The following is a 19,815-nucleotide window of genomic DNA, read 5'->3' as shown; positions in this document are numbered from 1 at the left end:
CCAGTGACCAACATCCTACCAAGGCCAATGACCACAGATCTGAAGCCTCCTATATTTCTCTAGTAAGTTCATTTCCCATTTTTTGAGATGACTACTATTATCTGGTTTTAAGTTATCCAAACCCAGCACTTTCTTCTCCAGAATCTGTGATATCAAATACTTGCCTTGTTTCCGTCCTACCGCACACAATTCTCAGTATCCTCAGACATCTACTGAAAGGCCTCAGGGCTTTGACCTCAGTCTTCTTCTCTGGTTACATTTTCTCCCAAGGCTTTAAATATGCACTGATGAATCTCAACCTTACACCTCCAACTCACATCTCTCTTCTGAGCTCGAGACTCATATCAAATTGCCACTGAACTTCTTCACTTGGATCTTCAATAAATATCTCGAACTGAACAAGTCCAAACCATAAATATTGGTTTTCCTGTGTATTCTCTGTTCTGTTGTAAGGATATGGCTTTTCGATCCTAATTCCTCAAGCCGATATCTGAATAGCCCAGAGGCCTCTTTCATCTCACCACACACAAAAGCCATCTTTAGTTCTATCAAATTGCCCTCCAGAGTCTAAGCAAGAAGTGCCATCACCTCTTGCTTAGACTACAGCAATAGCTTACTGACCTCACATACCACTTTTCCTTAAAAAAGTCACTCTCCTGCTTAAAATCTCCCAATACCTTCCCACTTTCACCAGAACAAAATTCAGATCTCCACCATGGGGTATGACCTGGCTCTCGCCTACCTCTCCAGCCTTATCTTCCTACATTCTCTTTGTTCTCTACAATTCAACCATACCACCTCTCTTTCTGCCCTTTGACTACCCCAAACTTGCTCCTACCTGAGGACTTTGTGCTTGCCACTCCTCCTGCTTGTAACGCTTTCCTCCCATATTTTGATGAGACAGTGTTTCTTATCATTCAGGCCCTTTTTCGAATGCTAAAGCATTTGAGGTCATATTACCTTGTCTTCTCTATAGCACTTACTAGTTCCTGAAATTATCTTGTTTGCTTACATGTTTACAATTTTCTTTTCCCAGTTAAAAAATACAAACTCTTTATGGGAGGGGCTGGCCCCGTGGCCGAGTGGTTAAGTTCGCGCGCTCCGCTGCAGGAGGCCCAGTGTTTCGTTGGTTCGAATCCTGGGCGTGGACATGGCACTGCTCATCAGACCACGCTGAGGCAGCATCCCACATGCCACAACTAGAAGAACCCACAACGAAGAATACACAACTATGTACCGGGGGGCTTTGGGGAGAAAAAGGAAAAAATAAAATCTTTAAAAAAAAAAAAAAATACAAACTCTTTATGGGAAAGAAATTTGCCTTGTTCATGCTCTTTCCCCAACCCTTAGAAAGTGTCGGCACACACTAGTCATTCCATTATGTGTTAACTGCTTGCTTAGGCCCCTACAGTTTTCTGAGCTTTTAAAATACGCATCAAACCAATTTCACCCAAAGTATAAATATAAGTCCTGCAATAACAATAGAAGCCTCTTGTCATCTTTCTAATATACAAATCTGATCATACCTGACCCTGCTTAAAATCCATCAATGGCTCCTTATTGGAATAAACAAACAAATGAAGATCTTAAACTCTTTGGATAATCTGGCTTCTAAAATTTTAAATTTTCATCCACCGCTATTCCACTCATCCCACGCATACAGCCACATGGAATTATACATGGCTCCCAAACACCTATATATTGTTTCACCCAACTATTCTTTTTTGGAAAGTTAATGACCCTTTCTTACTCCTCACACTTCTACTTGTCCACCTCCTCCCCCATAAAGATTTCTGAACTCCTAGATGCTGTCAGTTCTTCTGTCCTCTACTTGCCTTGCCTCTTGTTAAATAGGAGAGTTCTCCCTACTCCTAAAGCTGATCCTATCTTCTCAAAGCTAAGAGGAATGATTCCCTTCATCTTCCCTCCCACAAAAAACTTGGTCCTCTTTCAAATCATGACAACATCCTTTCAATTTTACCTTCTGAATATCTCTCATACAGTTTTACTTCTCTCTGGCGCATGCTATCATTACCACTCTCCATCACTTAGACTATTTATTACACAACAATCACCTAACTTTGCTCTGAACTCTTACTCCCCTCAATCTGTGTAGATATCTTTTTAAAAAACAAATCTAATTATAAACTCCACTTCAGCAAGTCCCACTTAAAATCTTTTAATGGCTTTTCACTGTCAAGTATCTATTCACAGTATCTGGCCTCCAATGTTATCTGAACTGAACTGTTGCTACATTTTGTGATAACTCAATTTATTATTGTCTAGTTCTCTAACTGCGTAGACCAATTAGGATGGCAAAATAGTGATAAAAAGATTAGCTTGATTGTAACCTGAATAATAAGCTACTGTTATTATTACCTTATTGGTTTAGCACAATATAGTTTCCAAAAAACTTTAACACAATTATCTCAACAATCTGTTAGGTATTAGTAGTCCCATTTTAAAGATTAGAAAACTAATGCTAGAAAGGTCGCACGCTGACAGATGGTACCACTTAGACCAAAAACTATGTCTTTTGACTCACAGTCCATGATTTCCATGTTTTATGATAAAGCCATCAATTACTCACTACTGTATTTCTAAAATGGCTGACATGCATTTTTCTAAGATTACTCCACTAAGGTTCCCAAGGACTACCACGTCCCTTTAACGACCCGGAAAATCAAGGCATATACAGTTAAGTAACTTGTCAAGTAATTAATGGAGATGGAAACAGAATTCAGGTTATCTTATTTTCATTTCTCTACCCTAGTCTATATCATGCTGAATGGTAGGAGGGATAAACTGGACATTACTGAACAAATAAAAGAAAATGTTAAGTGTGTAATAAGCTCTGAGGCCAGAGTGACCAGAGTTCAAATGCTACCTCTGCCAATTCTAAATTGTGTGACTTTAGCAAGTTACTGAAATATCTTCTTTCTCCTCTGTAAAATGAAGATAACAGCTAACTCCCAGATGTGCTGAAGACTAAGTGAGGTGTATGCCTAACACATATGTTATCACTCAGTAAACAGCTTAACGTCAACAAAACAAAAACATTAGCTTCTTCCAAAAGAGGATGGTGTGAAAAGAAATGAGAGTTGGGACTGAGATTCCAGCTCTGCCATTTCCTAATTGTCATGCACCCTCCCTTGGTCTCCTTCCCCACTTGTACAATAGAAATGATACTTAGCCCCTAGCACTGCTGTGAGGATGAAATAAGATAACGTATAAAAGCACTTTCTAATTGATAGCATCATACGAAAACCACTATTATCTGTGTACACACACTCTCTACCACTGTGTTATAAATTCTGTAAAGGCATGCGAAGTCGTTAACCATCTTTGTATTTGTAACAGCTGGAAGCACAGTCCTCTACCCACTACGGGCATTCAGTAAATGCTGGCTGAACTGATTTACTAAGAAGACAGGACTGAACTGTGACAAAACAACAGTTCAAGATGAAATCCAGAAGCTCATCCATGTAGAATAGGAGGAAGAGAGAGCCTGGGACCAGTCTAGCTAAGATCAGCTCAGACAGGGAGAAGACATCCTGACTTCTGGGAGCTTAAATAAATGGTCTGTAATTTTGCTTACTGGATGTACATTGTACAATCACCAAACAAGTAAGTTCCCTCAGGATAGGATTCATGAGTCTCCTTCCCTTCCTCTCCCTCCCTCCATGTTTTGGACAATGAAGAGGAGAGGGGAAGAATAAATGACATAATAAATGCTTAATAGTATTGCACCCCTCCAAAAGAAAAGTTTAGAAAAAATAATGGGAATGTTCTCTGTCAGGAAGCAACTTTAATGAGAGTTCGTCAGTCGCCAAGTACTTAAATACTGATTAAGGGGAGACGTTTCACATAAAACTAGTATGTGTCTATCAAATTCTCCCTACATGAATCCAAAGCCATCCTTAACATGCTAGAAAACACACTTTGAGGTGGTGAGCAGTCTGTCTATGCGAATGTTCAAAGCAAAAAGCTGGCTCGCACCAGTTATTTATGAGCATCTGCTCTGTGCCATACACTATATGAAGCAGGCTTCATAGATTATTCCAAATCTTCACAGTAATCCCATGAATTAGGCATTATTTTCCCTACGTGACAAATGAAAAAACTGAGGTTCAGAGAGGTTAAGTGATTTGTTCACGGCCACACAAGTGGAAATGACAGAGGTGGGATTTAGGCCTAGTAAAGTCTCTCAAACCCATATTCTTTGCACCTACCATGCTGTCCCTGATGCTACCAAATTCACTAACAAGGACGGTGACTCAACAGGAACGTGGGAGAAGATCTAGACAAGAGGCATCTATAGAGCACAGGCGGTATTCTCTCTCAGAGTTCTAGACACAGGAGCAACTAACGAAGCGCATCTAACCACACACCCAAACGCTGGGATGAGCTCTAACTCAGTCTGCAGCTCCACAGGTTCTAAGAATGTTCACACTGCTCAGAGGCACTGACAAGCGAACACAGTTCAGTCACTTTTCTAGAACAGCCAGAACAGTGCCTTCAATCACGGCTGCTACCAAACCAAGCAGGCAATGGAGGTGAAGTGTGGTTCACAGCTTTCTCCCGCTTTCCAGGACCTCAACATTCTTGCATGGTTGAGTGTCTTCCTGGCATATATACTGCTACACAAAATTTGGAGAATTTTAGACTCAGAAGACGTAACTCATGGATGTGGAAACTGAGACCAGAACAGTTAAGTGCTTGCCCAGTGCCTCCTGACTGGGCCCTGGCCTGGACAAAACTCTGATTTCCTACTCCTCATCCAGTAAGTTTTCTCCACAGCACGCCCTCAGTGCCTCCCCTTAATGCTTGACCACTTAGATTTCCTTCTTGATATCTGGGTGTCATGCAGCTATGGCTCCTTCTGGGCATTTTCAATGAATCCAACAAATGTGTGCAGCATTGGACGAGATGATGTGGATAATAAAAAGAGAGAGCTGACACACTTTTTGTCCTCTAGACACTGCTACCCAAACTTTCAGGTGCCATGGCACACAGAGAAAATGGTAATATTTTTATGGCAGCAAGTGGCAAACTAGAAAGCCACGGTCCTAGTGACCAGAGGAATCCTAGGCCCCGCCTGGCTGCTCCAAGGGTTGAGGGAAATAGTTATCTTGGCATACATGAACCTCAATCCAACATGTGGTACTCCAGTTGGGAAGCTCTGTTCTGGGGCTAACAAGCAAAGGGGACTAAGGTAAATTTACAAATAAATGTAATATAAGAAATAACTGAGGAGACTGTGACTGTCTGCTTTCATCAAACGTAAATGAGTGGAAATGAGACTAACTTAACTTGCTTCCTTTCATAGCTCCTCTTCAAACAATTCAAAAGACAGAATAACCCATCCTCTGGTCAACAGACAGCCGATCAGTGCCATCAACAAGGCTGCAGAGACCCTCGACGCAGAGGCCTAGTTCACAGGGAGATGAAAACTACTGAAAGCACATAAGGGTGTCAGAAAAGTCCTTTGACCTCTTACAGCTACTACAAAAATAAATCAATAGAGGAGAAGAAATTACATTTCAAGGTCATATTCAAATATGAAGGGAGAAGCAGGAAAAGAAGCCACTCCCAACACACACACACACACACTCTGACCAAGCTCGATCTCCTTAAACCTAGTTAAAATTCTGCCGTCTGATATTTATAAATTTAGCCTGCTTGAGCCAAGTAGGCTTCTGCAATTCCAGACATCTAGGCTGAAGGGCAAAGGGCAAAGTGAAACTTTAAAAAGCTGGCCAGTATCCAAGGGCATCACATCCAGGACACTCCCTTAGCAACACACAACAGCTGTCTGCCCAAGAGGATACCGCCATCTTTGCAAGGGACTATACATGTTCTTGTTTCCACAACTAAAAGCAGGGGCTTTTTTTCTTGTATTATTTATTTTCCCTGTCACTCTCCTAAAAGGTATCACATTTCATAATTTAAAAACCTCTCTAATCCCCGTATGTTTCCCTCCATCCCAAATTACAATGCCGTAGTTAGCAATAAATTAAAATAATGTAAGGTATTAAGTTCCTGGCTAATATAAAAGCTGTATTAATGTCTGGTTATTAATTACTATCCTAGCTGCTAGAGACTTGGTTTCTAACTATGGGCAAGTCACTCTTTGTGACTTAATTACTTTCCTCATAAAATTTTAATAACAACAGTGACCTACATCATAAGACTACTGTGAAGGACAATAAAGACTATTAGATAAAAACTTATAAAAGCTTATTCCTAATTAAGAATCACGCCACCTATTGGCTCTCAATATCTAAAGACATGGTTTGATTATCAACGTCAGTGCCCCAAAACAAAACACAGGCCGATCCTGACCCACCAGAAGAGGGAAGCCCCTAAAGCGACTGGCTCGTTCCACCAGCCCCATTTGCCTTCTCCAAACCTAGCAAGCCCAGGGGATGGCACTGCACTGGGAGCGCGGCACTCGCGCCTAGGTCTAACAAGATAAACAACATTAGAAAACCAATGTCACAATCACTGCTGGGTTTTAAAAACCTAACACCTATGAGTAGAAGGGGATGTGGCAGTCTGTGCTCCGTGGGGAAGGCCATTTGTGCAAGAGCAGAATCTCGCAGCTTTCCACTCCTTATATGTGCAAGTGCGAACCCTCACCACAGCACTCTGTACTCACCCAGAGGTACATCATGTCAGACCGGGCTGCTCAAACTCAGCGGTCAGTTGATCCTGGACTGCAAAAAGGCACTTCAGTGAACTGCAGGAAAGGAGGTGCCAGAATGGGGGGGCAAGGGTTCGGGGTGGGGAGAAACCCCCCCCAAATTACTTGAGTTTAAAAATCTAAAACAACCGGTCTTCTCCCCCTCCTCCCTCCTCTCCAGCTGACTGTTCTGTTGTTCTCTCTCCTCCCTCTCACCCTCCCTCCCTCCCTTTCTCTCTCTCTCTCTCTCTCTCTGGGAGTTCCCAGCCCCGTGTGTCTGAACTGGAGTGTACAGCACACTCTCTCTGTATTTGCCTTCAGGGAATCTCTCTCTGTCATTCTACTTCTAGAAACACAATCATCACTCACAGAGATCATTGCAAAAGGCAGGGATGGGTGGGGTTGGTAATAAACCACCAGCACCAGTTTCTGCTGCTAGACATAAACTAGCTTAAGATGGGTTCCTTAAACATGAATGAAGCAATCAAAAACTCTGCCCTCCAAGGCCAAGGGGAGTGAGCCAAGCTCCCCCTCCGCCCCAGTTCTTCTGGAGACCCTTGCAGAAGCCACGCATGAACAGAGAACCTGCTCAGAGCCTCCATTCCCTCCCCGCAGCGTCAGCCTTACACCACTGTTCTTCACATAGTTTCGCCACTAATAATCCTGAATCTTAGAAGTTTTTAAAACATATGAAAAATTATATATAAACTCAAATAGGTTTTCATCTTTTTTATTACTATCACCATAGTTCAGATCAACATGGCCTCCCTTCTGAAGAGAGAAAGGACATGGATTTTAGAGTGAAGTGGATTTTGAGCCCCTACCATGTTGCAGATTCTTTACTAGGCATGAAGACAGGGCAAGGTACAAAGCCTGAGTGTGAAAACTGGGTCTACAACTCCTATCGTGACGGCCTGGGGAAAGTTATCTAGCCTGTCTAAGCTTCTGTTTCCTCATCCAAAACCTGGGTATAACATTCTTTTTGGAGTTCTTGTAATTAGACCAAATGAACCATGCAAGCGATCTGCCATGTCCCTGCTGACCACACTAATTTACTTCAGCTCAAACATTTATTAAGTGCCGCCTATATACCAGGAATATTTTTAACCATTATATCTTCAGTGGTGAACAAGTATTATGAAATCATCTGTCCTACTGGTTTTTAATCAGAAAACAACTAACCTCTCCTCCCTACGCCAGTGCCCATGCTCTTTCCGTACTGCACTACCCATTGTTCCATGTTTAAATTGAAAGGCCCAGCCTCGCTGTAACACAGCCCCGCTCTGTAAGCCTGGTGTTTCTAACACGACATTCACCGCCTCTGCCAGTTACTACTACAGGTATTCGCGTACCTACCAATCTTATCGCCTTTATCCACATCTTTAAGGGCAGAGTTCATCTATTTTTGGCCACAGAGTCATTTGTATAATACCTAGCACACAGTAGGTGGACAGTACATTCTCAAAGAGTTGTGAGTTTTGAGAACGATTTCACCCCTATAACTCATTAAAGGAAAAACGAAATAAAACAAAAACAAAAGGCCTACCACCTTCCAGCTGCCTCAGGGCTCTGTTCCCCGCAGACAAGCTGAAACAGCTCTCTCCTGCTTATAAAATCTCCAAGTAAGGTCTGCAAGCCTCACACTCAAGGCAGGCCCCACGCAGGTGCTGGACGTTCACTCTCCCTGCCTACTCCCGGCCGCTGCAGGGCGCGGGTCTCAGGCACCTGCTGCAGGCGAGCTGCTTTCTCTCTTAGGGCAGAAGTCAAGTCACTTTTCCTTTTCTTCCACACTTTAGTGTGCCTTCCGCAAGAGAGCTTTTGATCTTTTCTCTCCTGCCACCTTAAACTCCCAGCTGACTTAAGCTTGGAGAGGTGGGGCACGTATTCTGAGCCTCGCCCAACCTTGTCTTTTTCTTTACGCAGAACCTCTCAGTTCCTCTGAAGGCAGGATTACCTCATTTTCAGTACAAAAGAGTAAGAACCTCCAAGTCTAAAACTGAGACAACCTTTTTTATTAACAGGAAAACAAATCTTGACTTTCCATAACTGTTACTTAGAATCTTTTACAGTCCATAATCAATTTTTATATGCAACTTTCCTCTCTAGTTTCATAGTTCTTGTCCTACAGCTTAAGTCACCAGACTTCCCTACACTCCATGCTATGTAACTGTGTTAAAACCACACTGTTAAGAGTTAGTTCATTTAAACTCTCTGAAGACACAGAATTGTTAATACTCATTCATTCTTAACCAAGTATCAAAAAACAAACACAATAAAATTTCACACCTTGCCACTTTATGGTGTCATCTTTAAATCAAGTTCGAGATGGGATAGACACCCTGCTCTCCCAGAGCAAAGTAAGAGAAAAAAGATGCTCAAAATGAAATAAAGAAAGTTTAAATATGTCAGAAGAACTCTGAAAACTATCTTCAAAACTCCCCTGAGTGGAACCATTACAAACTTCTTTGCAATCACAGGGAGAGTTGGTAAATTCCTACTCTAAAAGTATCCCTTCCTTTTCTGATCATAATTTTAAGAACTGAAGTGGATGGTCTGGTTAGAAATCAAGCTCTTCTGTGTGTCTTCTTCACACACACAAAAAACCTCCCAAAACCCACAGTCGAGCTAAGTGAATCTTTTTTATTCATGCTCCTGCACGTCCGCATTTCCCTACCTTAAAAAAAAAAGGAAACAAAGAGGTCGGAGAAAAAAAATCATTTCAAACCATCAAAGTCAAATAAGGAAACCTGTGGTTTATCGCAACGCAGGATTCAGATGAAGAGAGACAAAGGTATATTAATTCCTCACTAGGAAGACACTCGGAGAAGGATCACAGTCCTATACCTAGGATTAAGACGCACAGATACTTCATTCTGTCTGGAGAACATTTTATCAGACTGCGTGACAGTACACTGAAGCTTATCAGCCTCCACATTAGCTCAGAGGAGAGAACGTGTGGATTTGAGCATCAGAGAAGGAACTCTTCTAGGGAGGGCCCACAGACGAAGTCTGGCATGCTTGTTCTAAGAAAGAAAAATCAGATTATCTGGGACAGCAATATGGGTGGCTGCCAGTAATTCTAACCTTATAACACATCCTGAATTCCTGCTTTCATGCTGGATCTTGTAATGTGAAGAGTCTGGTGGGCAGAAAGGGTTTGGGGCCACATTTTAGATTCTCGGCCTCAAAGTCTAATAATTCAAGAGACTGCATATTTTATGCCAGTTTCCCTGTGGGTGCGAAAGGCTGGTGGGGGAAGTGTGTACATCTAAGGAGCCAACGCAATTTCAAAAACATATACCTGAGAAATCAGGCACTGAGAATTTTTCAAAAGCAATTTGAAGCAACCCTCTGTACATAATTTATACTCCTTTCACTTTCAGGAGTGGGAGAGACCATACAGACTCACCACAACAATGAGCCATAGAAATGGGCCATATAAGGTCCACCTGAATTTGACTTAAAAAACAACAAAGTTGAAAAGATGGGGCTCTTTTAACCTCATTTCCTCTCAGCTTAAAATAGCTAGGATTCCCACAGGGCAGTTCTCTAGTAGAATTTGCCACTCAAAATGTGACCCATGGACCAGCATCAGCAGCATTACCATCAACTGGAAGCTTCTTCGTTATGAAGAATCTCAGGCCCCATCCTACAATCACTGAATCAAAATGAACACGGTAACAAAAGTCCCGGGTGATTCCACGCACATTCAAGTCTGAGAAGCTGGGCCAGATAGAGCACTGTCACCAGCAGCAGCAGAGACTCAAGGAAGACAGGAGTAGATACAGTTGCGACTTTCCAGTTAGGGGATGGAAACCATTCTGGAAGACTAACTAGGGAGGCAGTATTCCACCCCTTCCTGCTGATGTATCTCTGTAAGGTAGGCCCTACTTTATCTCTTTAATACATAAAAGGAAATTGGTGCTCAATGGTTAAACAATTTGCCCATGGTCTCATAGCTCGTGAGTAAAGGAGCTAAAAGTTGAACACAAATTTGTTAGACTCCTAGATGATTTCAACTACACCACACTTATTTACTGATAAAAACAAATCAAAACTGACAAAGTCACTGGAAATTTTACCCTGGATGTAACCCTGCACTCTATCTCTGGCCATTACCAAGACTTCAAACAATAAGTGATAGAGATGAAGTTTGGAACTCGGTGTCCACACAGCGTACATGAGCTTCCAAAGGCTGTGGCTCTGGCCAGGTGCTGCTGCTATGACTGATGTGGTCGTTAAGAGCGGTTCTAGAAAGCTCTTGTGAACTGTGGTTACTTTCTATGGTGTCTGCAGTGAGCTCCTGGATGCACACATGGAGAAGAGGGTAGATCTTAGAGCTCACCTCTCAGAAAAGCCACAGGCAAACAGATTTGTTAAAGCTCTTGCCTCCAGTTTTTAGAGAACCCAGAGCAACCATCCCTAAAAGAGGAAAATGAATTATCTTGAGAGCTCTGTTTTTCCTTATTAGGTTTCAATCAAACTCTCAAAAAACCTCCCATACTTTCACTAACTTGCTCTGGTATCCCCTCCACTACAACTGTTGACCTCATGAAGGCCCCATCCCAACCACTTTTTCATTATCTACCCACTCAAGTCCTGTCTTCCACTCCCTATATCCAACTTTGACTCCATGGTCCATAATTATAATCCCTTCCTTGCAAATCCCCTCGAATCATTTGTCTTCTCTATCACTGCCACTTGGCAAACTCCAATCCTGGTTAAATGCATTATCTGCCCTCTCTGTGCCTGTGCCCAATCAGCTAAAGGTTGCTGGAGAAAAGTCACATAACCAAGCTGACAGACTTCACTATATATTCATGATCACAGACCTCAAGGGAACACTCGGCAATGCCAAGCAATCCCACCAAAGCGGCCTGTGTAAGCTTTCCCGCTCACCAAATGACTATCTCTTACCTTCTCTTCAAACCTACTTCATTCTCTTCCTCCCACCCAACTTGCAGCTGTTGCTCTATCCAAATATTTCATCTTAAAAGAGAAGCATTCAGACAGTCTCTTCCATCCACCAATCTGCAATCCTACCTAGAAATGCGAGCATTGCCTCCTCCTTACATGCGTTACAATGAAGGAAGGACTGTGCCACTCTGTTAACCATCCACTCTTCTCCTGCATCATCCATGTCTCCCCCTCTACTCATCACTGTCATGCCAGCAAACAAACATACGTCCATCTTCAGAAAACCTCCCCTCTGCTCTCATACACCGATGGGCAAAGCGTACGTTGGTATCACCATTCTGGAAGTCCGTGTGGCAATATCTACTAAATTCTGAAATGCGCATGGCCTGTGGCTCAGCAAGGAACCTACCTTAGAAAACCCCCGTAAGCGTAGAAGGTGGCACACTGCAGCAATCTGGAAGAGCAAAAACCTTTAAGAACATAAATGCCCAACAACAGGTGAGTGACTAAATGAGCTAAATTGTTTTAAAACAATTCTCCTTCAGTCCCTCACCTCCCTTCAGCTCTCCAGCATTTCCGTGTTCACCACTCCACAGTAAAACTGCTCAAAGAAGTTGTCTACAGCTGTTTCCACTTCTTCTTCAATTTCCTCAAAGTCTCGAAGCCCTCCATTCCATTAAACCAACTGGTCCATGTCAACTACTTCCACGCTACCTAAGCCAGTGGGCATTTTGCTGTCCTCAACTTACGACCTCTTAGCAGGGTTCGACAAAGTTGGTAACCTTCTTAAAACATTCTCTTCTTCTAGCTTCTGAAATACTACAATCCGGTTTTTCTTCCTGCATCGCTGAGTACTTCCTTTTAAGTATCTTTTTCTGGCCTCTCTCCCAACAGACCTCTAAAAAGGAGGTATTCCTTGGGGCTCAATCTTGGGTCATCCTCTTCTCTCTCTGAGTTGTCTCATCCATTCCCATAGCTGCAGACACCATCAATATGCTAATAATTATATCCCTACTCTAGACCTCTTCTCATGCTCCAATCTGATTACTTAGCTGTCTCACAAGCATGTCAAACATAACATGCCCACAACTGGGCTCTTAATTCTCTACCACCACTGCCCCTGAAATCTGGCATACCCTTGGTGTTCCCTACTTCAATAAGAATACTACCTGGTTGGGGCCAGCCCTGTAGCCTAATGGTTAAGTTCGACACACTCTGCTTTGGCGGCCTGGGTTCAGTTTCTGGGCACAGACCTACACTACTTGTCAGCAGCCATGCTGTGGTGGCAACTCACATACAAAATAGAGGAAGACGAGCATAGATGTTAGCTCAGGGCCAATCTTCCTCAAGCAAAAAGAGGAAGCTTGGCAACAGACGTTAACTCAGGGTGAATCTTTGTCAGCAAAAAAAAAAAAAGAAAAAACCTACCTGGCTATTATCAAAGCCAGAGACCCTTCTCTTATCCCTCACGCCTCACATCGTATGCATTAGCAAGCCCTGTGTGACTTCCTTGATCTCCACTTCCATCACCTTAGCCTAAGCTACATTCATCTCTTTCCTGGACATTGCAATAGTTCCTCCACTGCCACCATTGCTCCCCTTCAACATATTCATCACACAGCAGCCAGAGGGACTTCCTAAAACAAAAATCAGATCACATCACTCCTCTAACTCTATAGCTTCACATGACACTTAAAAATTTTTTGTATACGAAGTCCTTACAATAGTCTTTCAGGTCCTGTATGATCTGCTGGGTATCCGCCTCTCAAACCTCATTTCTTCTCATTAGCTCCCTTTCAATCACTATCCTCTAACTATACTGATCTTCTGGCAGCTGCTGATCCAGAGTGAGTCCATCCTCTCCACAGCACCTTTTTAGCCCCTTCACTCCCTGCTCTTGAAATCTCTCTTCATCCTGCCTTCATTCTTTGCAAGGCTGGCTCCTTCTCATCTTTCAGATCTCAGGCTAAATAACACCTCCGCAAACAAAACTCCCCAGACCACCCTATCTAGTTGGAGGTCCTTCCCCACAAGCTGATATTCTCTATTACTCTACTCGGTTTATTTTCTTCCTAGCAGGTATCAAAATCTATAATTAATTTACGTGTTTATTCATTTGTTTTCTTATTTGTTGCAGATTTTCTTCATTAGAAAGTAGTGTTTTTGTGTATATCATATACAACTGAGATCTTCCACTACAGAACATTTTATCCCTTGCCTTTCTGTTAGGGAAGGTCAAAGTTATTTGTAGGAGTTTCTGGCACTCAGGCAACTGTCTAACCAAGTCCTATAAATAAAGTTAGAGTGCAACTAATTGCATCCTAGTTACCAAAAGGACTCAAAGTTTTATCATAGCTACAAACCATAAATACATGCCAGCACCAATAGCTTTAGAATGTTAGTCTGAAATAATCATAATATTAATATGAAAAAGCAGTTCTAATTTAATCATTTACTTTAAGCTAATTTGAGTATCATATTCCAAACTGCCTCCCTTCTAATACTATCAATGTTTTCTGCTCAGCACAATAAAATGATTGCATCCCAATCTACACTCCACTATAATCAAGCTTGCTGTATAGAAGTTAATTATCTAGAGTCTAGAAGCATGCATCTAACACAGCAGCCACTAGTTAGTCACATGTGGCTATTTGAATTTAATTAAATTAATTAATATTAAATTTTCAGTTCTTCAGTCACACTAGCCACATTTCAAGTGGTCAAGAGCCACATGAGACTAGTAGCTATCATGATGGACAGGGCAGATGTAAAACATTTCCATTGTCACAGAAAGTTCTGTTGGACAGAGCTGTTCTAGAACACGGTAATAACCAGGAAGCAAAGGCCCTCTAAGTAGCCAGAATATCAAAATGTTCATGCACTTTCATCAGCAGGAAAGCTCTGCCAGTCCTTCTCTCTGAATCTATTTATTTTTATTTTAGAAATATTTCTGTCCTGGTTATCTGGATACCTGCCTATTGAAAATTTAAAAAGCAAATTAGGAAAAAGAGCTAGGAAGCAGTAGGGAATAAGTACCAGGAGAAAGAGAATATTATGTTAGAGGCAACCACATCAGGAGCAAGGGAGAACACGAGAAAAAAATCTAAAAAGCAGATAAGATATCAAAAGCAGACAGATATCAAAATGGGTCCCTTTAGTAAGGCAAAACCAGCAAAAGCTCCTGACATACCACTCTCTTATAGTCCTAAACAATTACTGATGTTGACAACTTTGTTGAAACCATTAAGAATTTACTATTATACTGTTAAGAAGAAATAAATTGTATAGCTATATAACACATTTTAGAAAGCTTTATTTCCAAAATAGCTAAATCTTAAACATCTTGGTGCTTAAAGAAGGGAAAATCCTCTCAGTTAGTTGGAATACTCGATCACCAAAAATAACTCATTCTTAAAATATTCTGCATACTCAAATTCAATTCAGGAGTTCAGTTTCACTAGTATGAATGAATGTTGCCTACAGAGCAGGTGCAGATACAAGAATCAGCTAAGATCCTTCTGTTTAATGCATTATGGGCCATCCCTACACTAGAACACTGGATAGCCTTGGGGGGTGGGGACAGGATGAGGAAGCTCTTAAAATACTGTTATGAAACACTCGACTACATATCTTTAAGTGATAAAAGAAAGGTTCAGAACAATATACAGCACAGTACCATTGAATTAATAAAGAAAAAAAGGAATTACACACAAAAAGGTAAAACACCCATTGCCTCTAGAGGAAAGACTGGGGGACTCAAGACAGGAACTGAGGAGCAACTTTTCACTATATGACTATTTTTACCTTTTGAATATTGAAGCATGTAAATGTATTATTTATACAAAAAACAATAATAATCTTAAACTTTTTTTAAAAGTTCTCTATCCCCAAGAAACGTATAATCTAATGGCTTATCCAGGTTTCAAAACACTGACGGAAGAACGCTTTTCCTTTTACCAATGACTAGACATCTAAATATTTAACACATAGTTTATTCTTACTAAAATGCTCACTCTATACTATTTGAAATGCCAATAAACTAGCTGATTTCAAAAAACTCAAAGTTGAACTTAAACAGAAACTGCAATGATCCTTGTGATTATCTCACATTAACTTTTTAAAGTAAAAGTTTGCATAAATATGTATACATCTCAAGAAAAAACTCATTTGATTGGATAATACAGCAGAGATTGGTTGAAAAGCTCCCAGGGAGCCACAGAATGGTCTCCTGTACCATGGGGAGGCAAGGTCAGCCAGTCCCTGAGGTTGGGAATGCAGCTGGGTGTGGCCATAAGACTAAGTTCTGGCCAATGAGCTATTAGTAGAAATGTTATGTGGGACTCCCTGGAAGTCTTCTTAAGTAGGGGAGGGGGCCTCTTTTCCTCCTCCAAACTGCTTCATGGTAATGCGGGAATGATGGCTGGAGCTGTAGCAACCATGTGGGCCACATCCTACAGACAGAGAAGCAAAGAGCAGTTAAGGATCCTGGATCCTTGATAACCATGGAGCACCACATCACCCCAGACTGCCTAATTCCAGGCTTCTTTTTTGTGAAAGACATAAAAACCGCTCTCTTGTTTAAGCCACTTGGAGGGGGGGGGGGTGGAGAGGATTTCTGTTATATGCAGCTGAGGTTAATTCTAAGGATGTTTTCAATAGCAAATTATTTTACTGTAATTTACACATCAAAATTCAATTTCTTTTGAAACAACAGAAAGCTCTACACACATTAGTAGAGGGCAGGCCTGAGATTAAGACAGAGATTGTCAAAGAATCTTGAAATGTCTAGGCTGGAATTCTAGGCCAAAAAGTCAACTAGTCCACCCCCCTAATCTACTGTCTCTAACCATCCCACACCAAAATGACATAAATAAAATTTTAAGTTAACAACTCCTGAATTCTAGTAATGAATATATACTCTCATATTTGTCATCTGTAAAATGAGGGTAATAATGCCTACTTCACAGGGATGTTGTCAGACCCAAAGAAAATAGAGTATGTTAACTATTCTGTAAATAGAGCATTAGATATTATCATTACCATGACAATTACCACTGTAACAGCCAACTGGTGTGAGTCACGAAACAAAAATTAGATGAAAGCAATTAAATAGACAGAAACTTGGGTTTGGGGCCCAAGGAATTCTGTGAACTTGCCCAACTTCTTTCACCAACTCCCTTATCTCTTTATCGTTCAGAAAATACTACATTAGGAACTTCAGTGGCCTTCTCGAAAGAAGGCAAAGAAGGCAGGTAAGTGGTTGCAAGGAGAGAGAACAACAGCAGCAAAAGGTTTAAAGCAATTAGTGAACACGAGGCAGCTGAAATATACGATCCTGTTTCAGTCTTTCACAAGTTGTCAACAGGTAATCCAACAATTTTTAAATTGATGCTAACAATATTTTTCTTCTACAATTTATTCATTCAAAATAAAAATACTAAATACATGTACACGGGTCCTGCGATGCAGAAAGACTATTTTTAACCTGAGTACTAAGGCATAGGCAGTATATTTAAAACAAAATGGCTTAAACTCTTCCACTTTTGTGCTTAAAAATGATCTAACTTCTCCAAAACATGTTTCGAAGTCTGACAAAAAGCAAATGAATTCACTTCTTGAAGCCATTAACTCATCTATGAGACCATTTCTGATGACTACTTTAACCCACACGCACATTGTACATGAGTCATACTGTGCTGTGTTGTTCAATTAATTATACTTCGAAAAGTATTCCACAGTCAAATAACTTTGAGAAACATACTTTAAGTAATTCTACAACTTGCCAAATTTCAGCTTTTCATAGATCTTCTAACAGGGTACTAAAATTAATAGATGCTGTTTGCTAATTTCAAATGTACTCATAGGAAGAAAACAAGCTATTCAGGGGTGTCAGAGATTAGCTGACAGGCAGATAGGTGCCAAGAACTTGCTACACAATTTAAAGGGCTATAATCAGGAGAATGGGAGTGTGAGAAACAAATTTGGACAGCTTGAAGGTTTCTGTTCCCAAGAAGGGACACCAAGGGTACTGCCGAGCCCCTTCTGCTCTGAATGGCCAAATCCAAGCAGCTTTAATTAAGCAATAAGATTGCTGGAGAATGAGAACTACTCTACCTTTCCGAGGTGACATACTTATCTTATCATGCCTATTTATGAGTCTGAATGAATGACTGCAGGTTGAGAGTCTTTCGAATTAGCAGAAAAAACTGAAATCACATTATCTTCTGAGAAAGTAATCTATCCAATCCATGCTAGAATGGACCAGACCATTCTATCCCAGATCTAACTGACGGCTTCAATACCAAAGTTCTCCCAAAAGTTAGTACATGCCAAACTCTATAAGCTTATTTTCAGGCTATGACTACACTCTTAATAACGTAAATGAGTTCAGTGGGACTTTAATCATTTCTGAAACACAGTTTATTTTTAGTAAATATAACAGTCCCCCACATGGGAAGCTACAACCATGCCAAAAATTTTCTATGAGGAGATAAAATCCTATTTATAGACCTATCAGTTGCTCCTTGCTTAGGTTGTGACATAGTTTCCACTTTAAGCCTGATATGACCTCCCCTGCCTCCTCTGGTCTCTAATGTTCTTTTCATCCTGAAGTTTCTCACATTTATCTTTATCTCCACAGGGTACTTAAGTTAAGCTACTACGAGTGGGGGAAAGGGAGAAGGAAAGAATAATCTCCTTTCCCTAAGCCTTCTCCCATTGGAGAGTTTAAGCTAAGTTTCAGGAACCTAAAAAGGGGAAAAGAGTTCTTCATTTGGTGGGCTTTTGGGGAGGGCCCAGCATAAATATTCAGCAATCATCAAGAATATTGCTACGAGCCTTGAATATGGTAAATGGGCCTGAAGTCTTCATCTGTGTATGATTTAGCCTAAAGTTTCCTATCTTTTAAAAACCCAACAAGAATAAATGTCTAGGGGTTTCTAATATAGAGAGTATTGTACTCAAAAGCTAACCAGGGAACCGAAAGGTAAATATAAGAGCTTTATTAAATTTTTCCTAAAACTTGCGACCGCCTCAGGGATGGAGTTGTCGCTGCTTTAACAGCAGCTGCTGGCATCTTTACATTCCCCACTTGCAATGCTGATTGGCGAAGTCTTCCTCCCCCAGTCTCCGGCTATGTACATCAGCAATTCTAGAAAGGTAAATACCTTACCCTAACTCAGGGAACTATTGTCATTGTTTTCTTTCACTAGCAGTGGCATGACCCATATCCCATCTCGCCCCTGCCCTGTCCCACCCTACACCCTGGAGGAAACTGTAAATGAACCCTGCCTTTACTGCTCTGGAAAACCCTAATCTCTTTCACCTCAACTCCAGTAAAATTTGCTGTCCCTGGTTCACTTATTTTTTTTACAATCTTAAGCATATACTGCCCTTTGTTATTAACTCCATGTTTGTAGGTCTTGTATCCTGAACGAGACTGCAAATTCCACTCAATTATGAGCTCCTAAAGGGCAATGAGCACGTCTTCTTCATCTCAGTATCATCAGATTCATGCCAAGTGATCGGCATAAAACAGGCACACAGGAAACAACGTCGAAGTATTTGTGAGACTGAACTGGACGGTGGAGACAACGTCGTGAACACACTTCTCTCCTGTGAATCTCTCACTGCAGACAGCTGGGAAGGGGCACCATAACTGTAGCAGAATTGAACCACAAGCAAGTCCTGAAAACAGGCCGTTCAGTAAGAGAAACCCACCTTTCATTGGATTCCCACCATCATTCTCAGGTGTTCAGAGAGCCAGCTTCAAGCGCATTTGGGGATCAGTGTTTTACGTGAATTTCCTGCTAGGAGTGCAGGAGATTTAGTCTTGCTTTAATTTTAAGTTAATCTCAGAACGCTTTGCTTGTGTTATTAAATGTTCTAATGCATATTCATAAGGGAAGGGTAGGGCTAGGGTTAGGGTGAACACAGGATGTATCAAATAATGGGGCAGATGATAACATTGCCTTACCTCCAAGAAAATTCTGCTTTTCTCCATCTACCTCTATATTATCCTCCCTCAGGCCTACCTCTTCCTGCCCAGCTTAATCCACAATGAAATCCCCAACTCTCCTGTACCTGATGATGAGTAGCTAGTTATTTAGTATTTTCACTTATAACAAGAAGGGATGGATTCAAATTTCAGTAAAAATAATTTGAACTAAACATTAGTAGAAGTTACCTGATTGTAAAAGCTGGAAAGGACCAGA

At 41.2% G+C, this 19,815-nt stretch overlaps 1 protein-coding gene across 37 annotated transcripts in view; it reads right to left on the bottom strand.

The window, feature by feature from the left end:
- Window positions 1-19,815, bottom strand: part of RBFOX2 (RNA binding fox-1 homolog 2) — a 264,721-nt gene that overhangs the window by 139,880 nt on the left and 105,026 nt on the right. For 3 of the 37 annotated variants that reach the window (XM_014832594.3, XM_070506966.1, XM_070506980.1), the window contains exon 1: window positions 6,662-6,906. The exons of 28 other annotated variants lie outside the window; for them this stretch is intronic. In XM_014832594.3, coding sequence (XP_014688080.1) covers window positions 6,662-6,676 — 15 coding nt within the window. In that variant the 5' untranslated portion in view covers window positions 6,677-6,906. Of the gene's footprint in view, window positions 1-6,661; window positions 7,042-19,815 lie in introns of those variants that run through there. 6 more of the 37 variants (XM_070506978.1, XM_070506982.1, XM_014832597.3 and 3 more) reach the window with 5 other exon arrangements.

Source organism: Equus asinus, chromosome 4, assembly GCF_041296235.1.
Source record: "Equus asinus isolate D_3611 breed Donkey chromosome 4, EquAss-T2T_v2, whole genome shotgun sequence".
Taxonomy (NCBI): Eukaryota; Metazoa; Chordata; class Mammalia; order Perissodactyla; family Equidae; genus Equus; species Equus asinus.
This window is presented reverse-complemented; position numbering and strand designations above follow the sequence as displayed.